The following is an 18,167-nucleotide window of genomic DNA, read 5'->3' as shown; positions in this document are numbered from 1 at the left end:
TACTCTCAAAACTCAACGGTAGGCCGGGTGTATCCCAGCACTTTGAAAGGTCGAGATGGATGGAAGGCAGATCCCTTGAGGCCAGGAGTTTGAGACCAGCCTGGGCAACATGGCAAAAAACCATCTCTACTAAAAATACAAAAATTAGACAGGCATAATGATGCACGCCTGTAATCCCAGCTACACGGGAGGCTGAAGCACGAGAATCGCTTGAATCTGGAAGGCAGAGGTTGAAATGAGTCAAGATCATGCCACTGCACTCCAACCTGGGTAACAGAGCAAGACTCTGCCTAAAAAAGAATAATAATAATAATAATAACTCAATGGTAAAAAAAACAAATAATATGATTAGAAAATTATGAAAAGATATTAACATACATTTCACTGAAGAGGAAATAAGCAAATAAGCACATGAAAAGATATTCCACACTCATTCGCTTCATTAGATGCAAATTAAGACCACAATGAGGTATCACGACACACTTTATTACAATAGCTAAAATAAAAGACATAGTGGCAACACCAAATGGTGACAAGGATGCAGAGAAACTGGACATCTAGTAAAATGCTTCTGGGAAGGTAAAATCTTACAGCCACTCTGGAAAGCAGTTTGGTAGTTTCTTATAAAACTAAACATGCAATGACCATACAACTCAACAATTACACTTCAGAGAAGTTAAAACGTATGCCCATCCAGAAACTTGTACATAATTGTTCATAGCAGTTTTACTTGTAATAGTCAAAAGCTGGATATAATCAATATGTCCTACAATAAGCGAATGGTTGAACTGTGGTACTTCCATACCATGGAATACTACTCAATAATAAAAATGAACAACTGGCCGGGCGCAGTGGCTCATGCATGCAATCCCAGCACTTTGGGAGGCCGAGGCGGGCGGATCGCGAGGTCAGGAGATCGAGTCCATCCTGGCTAACACAGTGAAACCCCATCTCTACTAAAAAATACAAAAAATTAGCCGGGGGTGGTGGCGGGCGCCTGTAGTCCCAGCTACTCGGAAGGCTGAGGCAGGAGAATGGTGTGAACCTGGGAGGCAGAACTTGCAGTGAGCAGAGATGGCGCCACTGCACTCCAGCCTGGGCGACAGAGGGAGACTCCGTCTAAAAAAAAAAAAATTACCCGGCTGTGCTGGCGCGCGCCTGTAGTCACAGCTACTCAGGAGGCTGAGGCAGTAAAATTGCTTGAACCTGGGAGGCAGAGGTTGCAGTGAACCGATATCACGCCACTGCACTCCAGCCTGGGCAACAGACTGAGACTCCGTCTCGACAACAAAAACAACAACAATGAACTATTGATACAAAAATATTAATATCTTGGATGAATCATCATGGAATTATGCTGAGTGAAATAAGCCCCTAAAACATTACATACTGTAAGATTTCATTTGTACAGCATCATAGAAAAGACAAAATTATAGAAATGAAAAACAGATTAGTAGTTGCCAGGGGTTAGGGATGGTGGATGGGAGGAGAGTGGGTATTAGTAAAAATGAGTAGCACAAGGGATAGCATTGTGGTGATGGAAATGTTCTGTAACTTTTTTTTTTTCCAGAGAGGGATTTTCACTCTGTCACCTAGGCTGGAGTGCAGTGACACGATCTCAGCTCACTGCAACCTCTGCCTCCCAGGTTCAAACGATTCTGCTGTCTCAGCGTCCCATGTAGCTGGGATTACAGGTGCGTGCCACCATGCCTGGTAAGTTTTGTATTTTTAGTAGAGATGGGGTTTCTCCATGTTAGCCAGGGTGGTCTCAAACTCCTGACCTCAATGATCCACCCACCTCAGCCTCCCAAAGTGCTGGGATTACAGGCATGAGCCACCACACCTGGCCGTGTTCTGTATTTTTTTTTTTTTCTGAAATATAAGCTTTATTTAAAATTTAAAGAAATACTAAAAACAGGCCGGGCGCGGTGGCTCAAGCCTGTAATCCCAGCACTTTGGGAGGCCGAGACGGGCGGATCACGAGGTCAGGAGATCGAGACCATCCTGGCTAACACGGTGAAACCCCGTCTTTACTAAAAAATACAAAAACCTAGCCGGGCGAGGTGGCGGGCGCCTGTAGTCCCAGCTACTCCGGAGGCTGAGGCAGGAGAATGGCGTAAACCCGGGAGGCGGAGCTTGCAGTGAGCTGAGATCCGGCCACTGCACTCCAGCCTGGGCCACAGAGCGAGACTCCGTCTCAAAAAAAAAAAAAAGAAAAAAAAAAAAGAAATACTAAAAATAAACGTTTTTCGGCCTGGCGCGATGGCTCATGCCTGTAATCCCAGCACTTTGGGAGGCCGAGGCGGGTGGATCACGAGGTCAGGAGATCGAGACCACGGTGAAACTCCGTCTCTACTAAAAATACAAAAAATTAGCCAGGTGCGGTGGCAGGCGTCTGTAGTCCCAACTACTTGGGAGGCTGAGGCAGGAGAATGGCATGAACCCCAGAGGTGGAGCCTGCAGTGAGCCGAGATCGCGCCACTGCACTCCAGCCTGGGTGACAAAGAAGACTCGGTCTCAAAAATAAAAAATAAAAGAATAAAAAATAAATACACATTTTTCTACAAATTTTAATCAAGCACTCAAAGCAATTCAGGAATGTTAAACACTAATTCTTAATTGAAAATGATGACATCCATAGAATACATCCTGGTGTTAGCCAACATCAGGTTTACTTAATATTGGTATTTTATATATGCTTAACTATTCATCCTTCCTAAAATTCAATGATAACAATGATTTGAATTTATAAGGTGAAGCCATTTATGTAATACCCCAGATATTACATTTTCAAATACAAAACATTTATACTAGCATGGAAATTATAAAAACATACATAAATTATACTGAAGGATGTGATTTAAAGGCTATCTATATACATAGATGTGTTTCACCTTAGAAAGTACACATGCACATCAAAACATTCACTGAATATAAATGCCATTAAATTCTCTTACTTACGTTACAAAGCAAAGGGCCAGTTCATAAATGTTGTTCTAGTATGTATCAACTGCAAAAAACACATATTCCACAAAAAGGTTTTGAAGACACATGGGAGTGGGATGTGCCCACATTAAGAGCAGAGCTTTTACAGGACCACCTGTCTCTCCAGCCGGCTCCCAGCGACCACTGAAAACAGCTGCTACCCTCAGAACAACAAGATGGTGTTGTTAATGATAACGATGGACCCTGGAATCTCATTCTCCTTGACCACCAGCGGAGGCGAAATCTGATGATGTCGCCATGGGTTGGTTTGGCCAGAAGTCCATTATCTTGAAGTCTAGACACACTTTACAAGTATCACAATCTTTGGTTTCTTTAATAACAATAGCGTTTAATAATTCTTTTCCTCGCTGGGCTCAATGGCTCACACCTGTAATCCCAACACTTTGGGAGGCTAAGGTGGGTGGATCAGCTGAGGTCAGGAGTTTGAGAGCGGCCTGGCCAACATGGTGAAACTCTGTCTCTACTAAAAAATACAAAAGTTAGCCAGGCATAGTGGTGCGTGCCTGTAATCCTAGCTACTTAGGAGGCTGAGGCAGGCGAATCACTTGAACCCAGGAGGCAGAGGCTGCAGTGAGCCAAGATCACGCCATTGCAATCCCGCCTGGGCAACCACAGTGAACCTGTGACTTAAGTAAATAAATAAATAAAATAATTATTTTCTTCTTACAGCAGTTACAACATCAGAAGGCAGCTTCATGGGTTCATTTCTCAAGATAATACCTATTTTTTTCTGCATTTTCAGCAAGGTTTTCTTCTTCTAAAACTTCAAGGGCTACGATGGCCACTTGGCAGCCTAGTGGATTGCCACCATATGTGGACCCATGTTCTTCTGGCTTAATGGTCAGCATTATGTCATCATTCCACAGCAGCGCAGACACAGATTGTCAGCCCCCAGAAAGGGCCTTTCTAAGGAGGACTATATCAGGTCTGACATTTTCATGATCAACAATTAGCCATCTATCAGTTCTGGCCACTCCTGTATGTATTTCATCAACAATAAACAGAACCAAGCTGGGATCATGAGATGGGACAAGAGTAAGTTAAAATACCACAAAGCTTACTATTCTTACAGAGATTCAGCTGGTCTTTCTTGTCTGTCTGTCTGTCTTTCTTTCTTTCTTTCTTTCCTTCCTTCCTTCCTTCCTTCCTCCCTCCCTTCCTTCTTCCCTTTCTTCTTCCCTTTCCTTCCCTTTCCTTCCCTTCCCTTCCTTCTTCTCTTCCCTTCTTCCCTTCCCATCTTCCCTTCCGTCTTCCCTTCCCTTTCTTCCCTTCCCTCTTCCCTTCCCTTCTCCCTTCCCTTCTCCCTTCCCTTCCCTTCCCTTCTCCCATCCCTTCTCCCTTGCCTTCCTTTTCTTTTCAACAGTTTTTCTCTGTGGCCCAGGCTGGAGTGCAGTGGTGGGATCTCAGCTCAATGCAACCTCCCCTTCCCGGGTTCGAATCATTGAGTGAGCCCAGGAGGTCAAGACCAGCCTGGGAAAAATAGCAAAAGGCAGGGTGGTGCATGCCTGTAGTCCCGAGGCCGAGGGGGGAGGATTACTTGAGCCCAGGAGGTAGAGACTAGCCTGGACAACATAGCAAAACAGTCTCTACTAGAAAAATTAAAAATATTAGAAGGGGCTGGGTGGTATATGCCTGTGGTCCCGAGGCTGAGGCAGGAGGATTGCTTGAGCCCAGGAGGTCAAGGCCAGCCTGGCCAACATAGTGAAACCCCATTTCTACTAACAACAAGGACAACAAAAAATAGCATGGGCAGGGTGGCTCACCCCTGTAGTTCCGAGCCTGAGGTGGGAAGATTGCTTGAGCCCAGAAGGTCAATATCAGCCTGGTCAACATAGCGAAAGCCTGTCTCTCCTAAAAAAATTATCAGGGCAGAATGGCACACGCCTGTAGTCCTGAGGCCGAGGCAGAAGCATCGCTTGAGCCCAGGAGATTGAGGCCAGTCTGTGCAACATAGCGAAACCCGGTTTCTACTGAAAAAAAAAATACCGTGGGCAAGGTGGTGCATGCCTGTAGACCCCAGGCTGAGGCGGGAGGATCTCTTGAGCCCAGGAGATTGAAGCCAGCCTGGCCAACATAGAGAAACCCGGTTTTAACTAAAAAAAAAAAAAAAAAAAAAAAAAAAAAAAAAAAAAAAAAAAAAAAACGTGGGCAAGGTGGCGCATGCCTATAGTACTGAGAACGAGGTGGGAGAATTGGCCAAGGCGGACGTAATCAATACCACAATCACATCCCGTAAGTAAATACCTTTTCCTCTCTCCAGGACTACAGGTAAAGGATGGTAATTGTGTGCACCATACTTAGATTCCCTTCCAAAAATGCAATCAGAGGTTGGAGGGCCTTGGACGGATTTTTTAGTTCCAACAGATGTAGAAGCCACTGAAGAATGAATGTCACGACGAAGCACAGCAAACCTCCGCAAATGTGCTAGTTTGGAAAACATTGTGTCTTTCAAGTAGAAAAATCACAAATCGACTATTGTTTTCTTCCCATGGTTCAGACTAGAATACAGATGTTTAACGCAAGATCCAGGGACGGTCTTCAGAGAGATCAAAATCTCCTGATGGCACCTGAGGACCACCCACTTTGTCACACAAAGTGTGGATGGAGGAGGCAACAATATTCTGCAATGTCACTGCCCAAGGATGATGGACCAATCAGGGCAGTTAGTGAACTCCATCTGGCCAATTAGAAGTCAGGACAGTAGGCGGAACAAGCGAAGCTGATTTGGCGTCTATCAGTCCAGGCTCCAGGGAAAGAACCTTCTCAAAAGCGGGGCGGAGACTCTGATTTTCCCGCCAAAAGCATCCCCTTGGATTGGCTACTTTAAGTTCAGAGTGCGCATGCTCTGATTTGCTCTTTTGATTCTTCCACAATCAGGGTAAGCGTGCGCTGATTTTCTCCTTCCGTTTTTCCTACCCATCCCCTCCCCCGTGGTGCATTTCTTATCTAGCGTTAATAATGTGTTTATATGAGGCAGGTCGCCATCTCAACTCCTTCCTGTCCGTTTCTAACTCTTTCAGGTATGGTATTTTTCCTAGGAACTCTGTAGTAACTTAAGAAATTTGGGCGGAGCGCGGTGGCTCACGCTTGTAATCCCAGCACTTTGGAGGCCACAGGTGGTGGATCGCTTGAACCTGGGAGGTGGAGGTTACAGTGAGCCAGGGTCATGCCGCTGCAACACGCCTAAGCAACAGAGCGAAAAACTGTCTCAAAAAAAAAAAAAAAAAAAAAAAACTCACTCAAATCATTCCTTCGGCTCCGGGACTACAGGCACACACCACCCTGCCCAGAGCACCAAAGATCCTGTGGCTGGAAAGACTCAGGCTGTTTCTCTTGCAGATCAGACTGCTCCCGGTGCCATGAACGGAGACAACACCTTTGCAAGGAGACCCAGGGATGATGCTCAAATATCAGAGAAGATACAAAAGGTGAGGCGACCTGGAGGGGGCAGAGTAGTGGCCCAGGGGACAGTGTGGGGTGAGTAGGTTTCTGAGGGGGAGAGGACAGAGGTACTAGGGACAAGGAGCAGGGTCTCGGGGGAGATCTGGACCCTTGGGAGCCTCCCACCCTCGCTCTGTCATCACCTAGCATCCCTGGAGACAAGTCTGTGATCTTGCACTTCATTTGGTGACTCTCAGTCCACTCTGGAAGGTGGGAAGAGAGTCAGCCAGCAGCATTAAAGCCCTACTGTGTGACAGGGGAGAAGCTAGGGTAGGTCCCCATGTTCTCTCAGTTAACCATGGCATCAACCAGGACGGATTATCATCCCCACTTCCTAGATCCAGCACACAGGAAGTGGCTCCAGCTGAATGGCAGACATGCCTAGCTGAGTCACCGCCAGAATTTCTTTTTTTTTTTCCAGGCCTTCGATGATATTGCCCAGTACTTCTCTAAGAAAGAGTGGGAAAAGATGAAAGCCTCAGAGAAAATCATCTATGTGTATATGAAGATAAACTATGAGGTCATGACTAAACTAGGTAACAGAAAGTTCTAGGTACACAGAAGTCTGGGGACACATGAGCATCCCTTTTCCTGCTTTGGCTACTTCTTAGGCTACAGAAAGTACCCCACATTTTCGTTTTGTGTAGGGAAAAATCGCAAGGCAGCTTCTGGGTGTTCTGCTCTTCTGTATCCTGCAGGGCTGAGGGCAGGGACTGGCCACAGTGGAGCTCATACCTGTATCCTGCTCATACCGTCTTTTCTGATGAGCCCAGCTGTCTCTGTGGCATCCCTCCATCCCCTCAACCAACACACATACCCTCCCTTCCGTCTCTTGGCTTGTCTCTCTCTCTCTCTCTCTCTCTCTCTTTTTTTTTTTTTTTTTTTTTTTTGAGACGGAGTCTCACGCTGTTGCCCAGGCTGGAGTGCAGTGGCGCGATCTCGGCTCACTGCAAGCTCCGCCTCCCGGGTTCACGCCATTCTCCTGCCTCAGCCTCCTGAGTAGCTGGGACTACAGGCGCCCGCCACCGCGCCCGGCTAATTTTTTGTATTTTTAGTAGAGACGGGGTTTCACTGTGGTCTCGATCTCCTGACCTTTTTTTTTTTTTCTATGAGTCAGTCTCACTCTGTCACCTAGGCTAGAGTGCAGTAGTGCAATCATAGCTCACTGCAGCCTTGAACTCCTGAGCTCAAGCAATCCTCCTGCCCAGCCTGTGGAAAAGCTGAGGCTACAGGCACGTGCCACCATGCGGAACTAATTTTATTTTATATTTTGTAGATATAGAGGTCTCTCTATGTTGCCCAGGCTCGTGTTGAGTGCCTCGCCTCAAGCAATCCTCCAGCCTCAGCCTCCCAAAATGCTGGTACTACAGACATGAGCCACCGTGCCAGGCCTAAGCTTGTCTCTTAAAGAATAAACGTTTTGCTTCTTTCTAGGTTTCAAGGTCACCCTCCCACCTTTCATGTGTAGTAAACGGGCTGCAGACTTCCACAGGAATGATTTTGATAATGATAGAAACCGCGGGAATCAGGGTGAGTAGATGGGAAGGGGCTGGAAAGGGTCTCCTCAAGCCCAGTTGCTTTTCAGCTCAGCGACCTGGGAAAGATCCTCAGACATTTGTTCCCTCATACACATCAGGGCTGAGTGAAAAAAGAAATTGCATGCAGAAAATTAATTACAGAGGCCAATCATATAAAATTCTAAAACATGCAAAACAAGAAAATATATTTTTATGGATAATAAGTAAATGGTAAATGTATACAAACCTGAATGTGAATAAAAAGCCATCAAATTAAGGTGACTGGCTGTAGTGGAGGAGGGAGGGAGGGCAGGGATTGGTGAGTGCTGCACAGACAGCTTCAGCTGTGACTTATTGATAGTATGTTTTGCGTTTTTTGGGTTTTGTTTGTTTGTTTGTTTTGTTTTGTTTTTGAGTTTCGCTCTTGTCACCCAGCCTGGAGTGCAATAGCAAAATCTGAGCTCACTGCAACCTGCACCTCTCAGGTTCAAGCAATTCTGCTGCCTCAACCTCCCAAGTAGCTGGGATTACAGGCACCCACCCCCACATCCAGCTAATTTTTGTATTTTTGGTAGAGACAGGGTTTCACCATGTTGGCCAGTCTGACCTCAAACTACATGACCTCAGGTGATCCACTTGCCTCAGCTTCCCAAAGTGCTGGGATTACAGGCATGAGCTACCACTCCTGGACTGTTTATACTATTGCTAATATTCTGAATAAATAAATCAGATCTAAGATAACTGTGAGGTAATGTTGAGACCCGACTGGACTCAATTTTATTCCCCATACTTTTCTGTGGGTTTGAAATATTTCTTTTTTAAAGAACGTGTTGTTCTTCCTAAGCACTGTTAATGAATCAAAGGACATTTAAGAAAATGTTAAAGGTGAAAAAAAGAAAATGTTAAAACTGTAGATCCGCCAAAAACTTCCAGAGTTTGTTTCATTAACAGCATGTGGGTATTGAATAAGTATCTTAAGAGAGAGTGATGAACACATTATGTAATAAAGATCGCTGTTTCTCTGTATTTTATCAAAACCAAATAGTCCTCACATTCTGCAACAACCCCTGTTCTCCGTGTTGAGCTTGGAAGAGGGTTTGAAAGAGTGATCCCTTATCCAACACACAGAGAGCTTTCCCACTTCTCAGTGAGCAGAGATAATATAGGGTGAAAAACAGACGGGTTCTTGAGTAGAGATCTTTGTGCATTTCAGGAATATAAAGGGGACATATGTGTTTACCTGCTCTTCTGCTCTGAGAACACAGTTATAAGACAAGGTCAAAATGTCCAAACTGTCTCCAATAGACCTATTACTCCCCAACTAAACAGGCCAGATTCTACCATCTCCCACAATCACTATAAGAGGTCTGAAAATCCAGTGCTTGAGTATCTGCCAAGTTTTTGACATTAAAGGAGTGTCTTTATACTGAAAATATTTCAGAGCCACTGGACTAAATCATCCATGGGTTCGTCACACATTTAACAGCTTAATTGGCATACCATAAGATTCACCCATTTCAAGTGTAGAGAGATTTTCAGCTGTTGCACATCTTGAGTGGATACAGTTCAGATTCCTAAACAATCAATTTAACTATTTGGGAAAAAGTAAAAGACACGTAATGAAATAAGATGAGACTGTGATGGGATTTAGTTCCCATTTGATAAACCATAAGATGGATAATTCTGAGCTGATGCCACAGATAAATGCAGTAACCATTACTAAACATAATTCAGAAGCAAATTTCAAATAACTCCTCAACAATGAGTGGACTCATAACCCTCTGCTGCAGCATACCCTGATACTACAGAAGTCTCTCTAGTTTGGAAATCTTTACCAACAAAGAAAAATTCTGATGTATTCTCTTTCAGTTGAACATCCTCAGATGACTTCCGGCAGGCTCCAGGGAATCTTCCCAAAGGTGAGTATCTCTCAAATCTAAAGGACCAGAGAAGCTTTGTCCCTCCACAGATGCAAACACTGGTAACAGTGGGAGAATATAAAAAATGCCCTCACTGCCTCCTTCTCCCCATGTGTATCACAACACCTGATGTAGCACCGACAGCTTGATAATACTAACAGTTGTGATCCTTAATACTTCTTTTGTTTTCATAGTGATGCCAGATACTATTTTAAACAGTTCACATGGGTTAATTTATTTAATCCTTAAGAAGACCTCTATGATGTTGTTTCTGTTATTATCTCCAGATAATAATGAGTCACACACTTCAGTTGTCGTCCATATAAAAGCCATGTGACTTGGCGCAAATGTTCTAAGTTCTCTGAGTTTCAGATTCCTGGTCCATGAAATGGAAGTAAAGAATCATACATAGTTCATGTTTTAGATCCTAGTTATCAGCAACATAATAATAAAATGAGGCTATCGGGGTACAGAGATTTTAAAGAATTTCCTGGGGCGCAGTGGCAGTGGTAGTCTAATTCAGAGTTCCAAGCCATTTAAAGCTCATTAACGTTTGCATTTTTTTATGAAGTTCAGATGTTGCTCACTAGGGCTTTACCCCATAGAGCCTGCTGGTGCTTCAGCTGAGACACCCACTCTCACAACAGGAAGGACCAGCTGGCCTCTGATCTGTTACTGGGGCCACTTGCATGGCTTAGGAATTGCTTTGACTGTTGGCCCCTCCCTACTGTGAGCTCCTTGAGGGCCTTGTCTGCACCTGGGGCATCCGGGAAGCCCCAGTCCCAGCCCAGGGGATCCCTCGGAGGCTCCTGAATGAGTGATCCCACAAGTGCAGATTCAACTCTGGTTTAGAGGGTAAAGGAATCTGGGAGTTGGGTTGCCAGTGTGGAGACCAAATTCAAAGAGGATCATCAAAAGTATTAGTTTTTTTATTATTACTGCATTTAAACAGTGTTTACAAGCTCAGAGAGCACTTTCCCTTAGCCTATTTTACATGTGTTGTTGACTATTTTGTAAGTGAGGAAGCTGAATAAAAAGTAGCTTAAGGGCCGGGCGCGGTGGCTCACAATTGTAATCCCAGCACTTTGAGAAGCTGAGGCGGGTGGATCACGAGGTGAAGATATCAAGACCAACGTGTCCAACTTGGTGAAACCTCGTCTCTACTAAAGATAGAAAACTTAGCGGCGCGTGTTAGAGCCTGCCTGTAGTCCCAGATACTCTGGAGGCTGAGGCAGGAGAATTGTTTGAACCCGGGAGGCAGAGGTTACAGTGACCCGAGATCGTGCCACTGCACTCAAGCCTGGCAACAGAGCAAGACTCTGTGTCAAAAGAAAAAAAAAGGAAAAAAAAATGTAGGTTAAGACTGTTGGTCAGTGACACATCCCAATGTAACCAAAATTGGTATGGGTACCACCTTACTTATTTCCACATTCAATGTTGGTGCCTCTGTGGGGTGGTATGTCATATCTGGTACTGCTTTCTTTGCTGCCTAGATTAATTTCAGCAAACCATTTCTTTCTCTCTCCCTTCCCTGTATTCATCTCCCCACACTATCTTTCCCAGCAGTGTTTTGTCCCCCCTCTATGTTTTTACATTTACTCTCCCAGTAGCTGTCTACAAGCTTATATGGGATCCCTTGTATTTTATAGAAGCTCTTCCTTTTGTAGACCTTGTGAATTCTTAGAATGCTATTCTTCTCCAAATCTTCTGTATATGACACTCTCAATTACATGGAGATTTTTGCTGTTTGCAAGAATGTCAGTCTTAAAAGACTGTGAGGATAAGCATTCTATCCCTGGAAAGCCCATTCATTTAGGCCATTCCTTTCCCTTCTAACCTCCCAGGTTTCTCCTAATATAGGGCTATGAAACTCTCCCAGTGTTGTTGAGAACATTGATTAAGGTAATGCATGTGAAGACGCTTTGTAAGCTCAAAAGCACTATAGAAATGTCACTGATACTGTTTATCTGTGACCTTCACATTATAAAGATCATGCCCAAGAAGCCAGCAGAGAAAGAAAATGATTCGAAGCAAGTGGCAGAGGCATCTGGCCCACGAAATGGTGGGAAACAGCTGTGCCCCCCGAGGAAACCAAGTACCTCTGAGAAGATTAACAAGAGATCTGGTAAGAGGAAACAATTTGGGAATGACCCCTCTGGCTTCCCTGGCTATGTTCAGGTGTGGGGACTGGGTGTGTGGCATGGATCCCAGACAAGCCTGGGTCCAGGCTGGGCTGAGGAGCTCGCCCAGCTCCAGATGAGATGTTAGACATGACTTCCAGAGACATAGACTTGAGTTGTCACCCATACAAAAACCATGTGACTTGGGGCAAGTCTTCCAAATTTCCTCAGCGCCAGGTTCCTAGTCCATAAGATGGAAATAAAGAATCACAGTTCATAAGTTGTTTGGAAACATTACATTTAATCTAGAAGGCCTGATGACATGAAAGGTGCTCAATCAATTCTATCTGTGATGACCTGCAATCATATCTTACTCAGTTCAATGCCTGATACCCAATATAGATGTGCTTCAGAGATATTGCAGGTTCGGTTCCAGACCACTGCAATAAAGTGAGTCACACACATTTTTTATTTTTGGTTTTGCAGTGCATAAAAACATTATGTTTACACTATACTTCAGTCTACTAAGTGTGCAATAGCATTATGTCTAAAAATGTACATACCTTAATTTTAAAATAATTCATTGTTAAAAATGCTAACAGTCTTCTGAGCCTTCAGTGAGTCACACTCTTTTTGCTGGTGGAGGGTCTTGCCACAGTGTTGATGGCTGCTGGCTGATCAAAGTGTTGGTTGCTGAAGGGTGGAGTGGCTGTGGCAGTTTCTTAAAATAACACAACAATGAAATTTGCCACATCAATTAGCTCTCCCTTTCTTGAAGGATTTCTCTGTAGTATGTGATGCTATTGGATAGCATTTTACCCACAGTAGAACTTCTTTCAAAGTTGGAGTCAATCCACTCTAGCTATGAAAGTCCTAGATGGCATCTCCTTCCAATAGAAGGCTAGTTTATCTACATTGAAAATCTGTTGTTTAGTGGAGCCACCTCCATCAGTGATCTTAGCTAGATCTTCTGGGTAAGTTGCTGCAGCTTCTCCATCAGGGTTTGCTGCTTCACCTTGCACTTTTATGTTATGGAGACGGCTTCTTTCCTTAAACCTCACAAACCACCCTCTTCTAGCTTCACACGTTTCTCCTGCAGCTTCTTCACCTCTCTCAGCTTTCATGGACTTGAAGAGGGTTTGGGTCTTGCTCTGAATTAGACTCTGGCTTAAGGGAGTGTTGCAGCTGTTTTCATCTTCTATCCTGACCACTCAAACTTTCTCTATTTCAGCAGTAACGCAGTTTTGCTTTCTTATTCTTGTGTTCACTGGAGTATTAGTATTATTATTTTCTTCAAGAATTTTTCCTTTGCAGTGTATACTATTATTTCCTTCAAGAACTTTTCCTTTGCATTCACGGCTTGGCTGTTTGGTGCAAGAGGCGGAGCTTTCAGCCTGTCTTGGCTTTCCGCATGCCTTCCTCACTCAGCTTAGCCATTTCTAGCTTCTGATTTAAAGTGAGAGACATGCGACTCTTCTTTTCATTTGAACACTTAGCGGCCATTGTAGGGTTGTTCACTGTCCTAATTTAAGTATTGCTGTGTCTCAGGAAATAGGGAGGCCCGAGAGAAGGAGGAGAGATGGGGAACAGCTCATCGGTGGAGCAGTCAGACCACACACAACATTGGTCAATTAAGTTTCTCATCTTCTATGGGTGCAGTTCCTGGTACCCCCAAAACAATTACATAGAACAGGGTGATTATAGTCAATAATAACTTAATCGTACATTTTTTAAAAAACTAAAAGAGTGTAAATGGATTTTTTGTAACACAAGGATAAATGTTTGAGGGCATGGAGACCCTATATTCCATGATGTGATTATTACACATTTCATGCCTGTGTCAAAGCATCTCATGTACCCCATAAGAATATACACCTACTGTGGAACCACAAAAATAAAAAACAAAAATTATTTTAAAAGACTAAAGAACAACAAAACAACTGCAGTAATAATATCAAAGTTCACTGATGACAGATCACAATAACAGATATAATAATAATGGAAAAGTGTAAAATTGGTGAGAATTCCCCCCAAAAAATTGCAGCATATGCAAAGCACTATAAAAATGATGTGCCATAAAACAAGGTATGCCTGTGTGCCCCTAGCAAATACATGCAGCATGAAAGGAGGTATGGTTGAATGTTCCTGTAAGTGAAGAGGTTGGGAATCTAAACCTCACAACGGAAGGAGCCAGAAGCTAAAACTTTAACTGGCATTTGCACTGTACTGGTGTGGCTTTAAGATCTCAGCCTCTCTAAGCCAGAGAATGTGAAAACCTGGGTAAAGAAGGCCCATGGGCACTTGGGAGCGGGGAGGCATCTCCTTTTGAGAAAACAAAGCCTAACACTCTCCAACCTACCCAACCCTCATCTTCCAACTCTTCTCCATCATAGGACCCAAAAGGGGGAAACATGCCTGGACCCACAGACTGCGTGAGAGAAAGCAGCCGGTGATTTATGAAGAGATCAGCGACCCTGAGGAAGACGACGAGTAACTCCGTAAGTGAACCTTCAGCTCATCCCCCACATCCCTGCAGATGTGCTATTCTGTTACGGTACCGGTGTCCCATCTTGTCTCTTGTTCCCGAAATCATTCCCTTCTCATAATTTTCTAGGGTACAGCATTGAGGCTGAATGATGAGATTTCCCATGCTCTTTTCTTTCTATTTTTTTTTTCTTTTTGAGAGGGAGTCTTGCTCTGTCGCCCAGGCTGGAGTGTAGTGGTGCAATCTTGGCTCACTGCAACTTGTGCCTCTCAGGTTCAAGCAATTCTCCTGCCTCAGCCTCCTGAGTAGCTGGGATTACAGGTGCGCACCACCACACCAGTGTAATTTTTGTATTTTTGGTAGAGATATTGGTCAGGCTGGTCTCAAACTCCTGACCTCGTGATCCACCTGCCTTGGCCTCCCAAAGTGCTGGGTTTACAGGGGCGAGCCACCGCGCCCGGCCGATTTCCCATACTCTTTCTACTCCCTGCTCTGTATATCCAGGGATGCTCCCTACCCAGGATGCTGTGGGTTCCCAAACCCCAGGTCAGCCCTGATACGCGGGCCACACCTTCCTCTAGCCTAGGAATTGATAACCCAGGCGAGGAAGTCACTGTGGCATGAGCAGATGGTTCACTTCGAGGAACCGTGGAAGGCGTGTGCAGGTCCTGAGGTAGGGCAGAATCAGAGTGTGCAGGGTCTACAGGTCAGGAGGACTTGAGATTGAGTTGTCACACGGTGGGAACTCACTGCCACTTACTTTCCTTCTCTCTTCTTGCCTCAGCCTCAGGGATATGACACATGCCCACAATGAGAAGCAGAACGTGGTGACCTTTCACGAACATGGGCATGGCTGTGGACCCCTCGTCATCAGGTGTATAGCAAGTCAAAGCAAGTGTTCACAACAGTGAAAAGTTGAGCATCATTTTTCTTAGTGTGCCAAGAGTTCGATGTTAGCGTTTCCGTTGTATTTTCTTGCAGTGTGCCATCCTGTTAGATATTACCGTTTTCATTGATGAGCAAGACATACTTAATGCATTTTTCGGTTTGTGTATCCATGCACCCACCTCAGAAAACAAGTATAGTCAGGTATTCTCTCCATAGAACAGAACTACCCTCCTTTCTCCCCAGATGTGACTACTGAGGTCAGGTCTGAGTGTATAATTTCTGATTTTCTCCTCTGCATTTACACCACACAGACACACACACACACACACACACCAAGTACCACTATAAGCATCTCCCATCTGCTTTTCTCCATTGCCATGCATCCTGCTCAAGCCCCCCTCACTCCGTTTCCTGTTCAGCATGTACTCCCCTCATCCGATTCCCCTCTATCAGTCATTGACAGTTAATAAACATTTGCAAACGTTCCCCAGTTTTTGCTCCTCTCGTTATTGTGTACACAGCTCTGTGCATGTATGTGAATATTTCTTTAGGAAAGATTCTTAGAAGTGGAATGGCTGTATCAAAGGAGTCATTTATTCAACAAAAACCTAATGAGTGCGTCCTCGTGCTGAGCGCTGTTCTAGGTGCTGGAGAGACATCAGGGAACAAGGCAGACAGATGTTCCTGACCACCATTCTAGAGGAGGATGTTTCCAGTTGTTTGTTTGTTTTTTCTAGAGATGGGGTCTTGCTCTGTCCAGGCTGGAGTGCAGTGGCATGATCATAGCTCAATGCAGCCTTGAACTCCTGGGCTCAAGCGATCCTCCCACCATGGCTTCCTAAAGTGCTGGGATTATAGGCATGAGGCACCGTGCCTGGCCTCCAGTTTTTATTTTGATGGAGACTAAACACTTCAGTCCTGGAGCAGGATTCTGCAGCAGGTGGTTGGGCATCTTGGCCTTCACGCTCTGAACAATTTTCGGGTTCTAGGGCTGGGACGGCCTATTTGGGAGTATGTGGGAGGAGACACAGATGAAATCGTCATCTGGGGAACGTGGAGGAATGAGGAAGATGCGTGCACTGTACACCCTGTGATGGAAGGGAATAGAAGAGTCCACTAGTCTCCATGCAGGGGAGCAACGGTGGGAAAGTCCCCTGGACAGAAGCGTGAGACTGCCCATCAAGGGTCTCACCAACCAAGGGCCTGGGAGCTGGGGTGGGGACAATGATTTGGAATGTGACAGCTCTTTCTCACAGGTACCGTTACATGGTGCAGAGGGGAAACAAATGTGGGGAAGGGAAGGGCAGAGGGGAGTCTGTTTTCGAACAAACCATTGCGTGTGAATGAAGACATCAAGACCTCCTGGTTCTCCCCAGCCTTGGAAGGAGGACACTATCATCATTATGCCTATATGATAGATGAGAGACGGAGTCCCAGACAGATGATAGGCGTCTTGTCACAGGTCCCACAGCTGGCAGGTGCACCAGGGGCTGAGTTTGGAGCTCACTGACTTCAGAAACATTAAGGAGGACAGATGTGTGTGATGGAGGGAGGGAGAATTGAACAAGCCCCGGGTTCTGTCCCCAGTTGCAAGGTAGAGGTTTTGGGTTCATTTTCCCAAGACAAGGAGCACTCAGAGAGGGAGAGTGCAGGGAGGGAGAGGCAAACGTGGTCATAGTGGGGACAGTGGGAGACAGAGATATGCAGGGTGGGCAGAAGAGGGGCAGGCAAAGAAGCAGGGGAGACCCAAGGCCAAGTGTGGGCTGTCAGAGCCACCAGAGGGACAGGGTGCCAGGAAGGAGGTTGTGGGGCTCCAGGAGCAGCAGAAGTTCCCCAGATCTGTGAGCATGCCCTGCCTGGCACTGCAGGAAGAGGTGGCTGCCACCCAGGTCAGTGTGGACGTACCTCTACCTGTGACTCACAGAAAACAAATTCTATTTTATCCCAATATAGTTCTGTATTACACAAATGTAATATTCCGATACTAGATATTGAGAGCCTTATCCTCCACGCAAATAGAGGAGAGGATACCCTAAAAGAGATACTGAGGGATTTGATTTTTCTTTCTCCCTGGGAAGATGGAATCCATAAGTTGGGTTCCCCACCCCACAAGAGAGGTGCAAGGAAGCGTAGCTGGAAGACTGTGAGTCATGACAGGGAACATTTTTCCTTAGGTTCCTTGGGGATATAAAGCTCCTGACTGTCTGTCTATCATGGATAAAGAGTGAACATGGTCCCCTCTCCACAAATGTGTTTCTCTCCTTCATTATTACTGTGAAGGGCTAAAGATACACCAAGTCCTGATACATCACATTTTTGTGTTATTTTTGAGACAGAATCGCACTCTGTCACCCAGGCTGGAGTGCAGTGATGCAAGTACAGCTCACTGCAACCTCAGTCTCCCAGGCTTAAGGGATTCTCCCACTTCAGCTTCCGAACTAGCTGGGACTACAGGCACATGCCACCATACCCAGCTAATTTTTGTGTTTTTGGTAGAAACGGCATGCAGTATGTTGCCCAGGCTGGTCTGGATCTCCTGGCCTCAGTCAATCCTCCTGCTTCAGCCTCCCAAAGTGCTGGGATGACAAGTGTGAGCCACCTCACCAGGCCTTCACTTTCTTTAATGAGCAATTAGCAGAGTTTCATCTTAGAGGCAAAAGTGGCTACTGCCAGCCAAACTGTCTGTGGTGTTGGAGGGGAATCTGGCTGATTCAGACATTTCAAATGCACTTTTAAATTAACCTACCTGATGATTATCCTAAGGCCGTTTCCTGCTCCGTGATTTTTTGAT

General features: G+C 45.2%; 1 protein-coding gene and 1 pseudogene across 1 annotated transcript; one reads left to right on the top strand and one right to left on the bottom strand.

Moving 5' to 3' along the window:
* Positions 1-3,148: 3,148 nt before the first annotated feature.
* On the bottom strand, positions 3,149-5,848 carry LOC105493962 (ornithine aminotransferase, mitochondrial-like; annotated as a pseudogene).
* Positions 5,849-6,345: 497 nt separating this feature from the next.
* Positions 6,346-15,866, top strand: LOC105493888 (protein SSX4-like). The gene is made up of 7 exons (XM_011761839.2): positions 6,346-6,434; positions 6,869-6,983; positions 7,882-7,977; positions 9,834-9,883; positions 11,873-12,008; positions 14,397-14,501; positions 15,273-15,866. Exons 1-6 carry the CDS (start codon positions 6,366-6,368, stop codon positions 14,495-14,497), a joined length of 567 nt encoding a protein of 188 aa, XP_011760141.1. The 5' UTR covers positions 6,346-6,365; the 3' UTR covers positions 14,498-14,501; positions 15,273-15,866.
* The last annotated feature ends 2,301 nt before the right edge of the window (positions 15,867-18,167 follow it).

Source organism: Macaca nemestrina, chromosome X, assembly GCF_043159975.1.
Source record: "Macaca nemestrina isolate mMacNem1 chromosome X, mMacNem.hap1, whole genome shotgun sequence".
NCBI classification, from domain to species: domain Eukaryota; kingdom Metazoa; phylum Chordata; class Mammalia; order Primates; family Cercopithecidae; genus Macaca; species Macaca nemestrina.
Note: the sequence above shows the minus strand (reverse complement) of the source record. Positions and strands in the feature narration are given on the sequence as shown.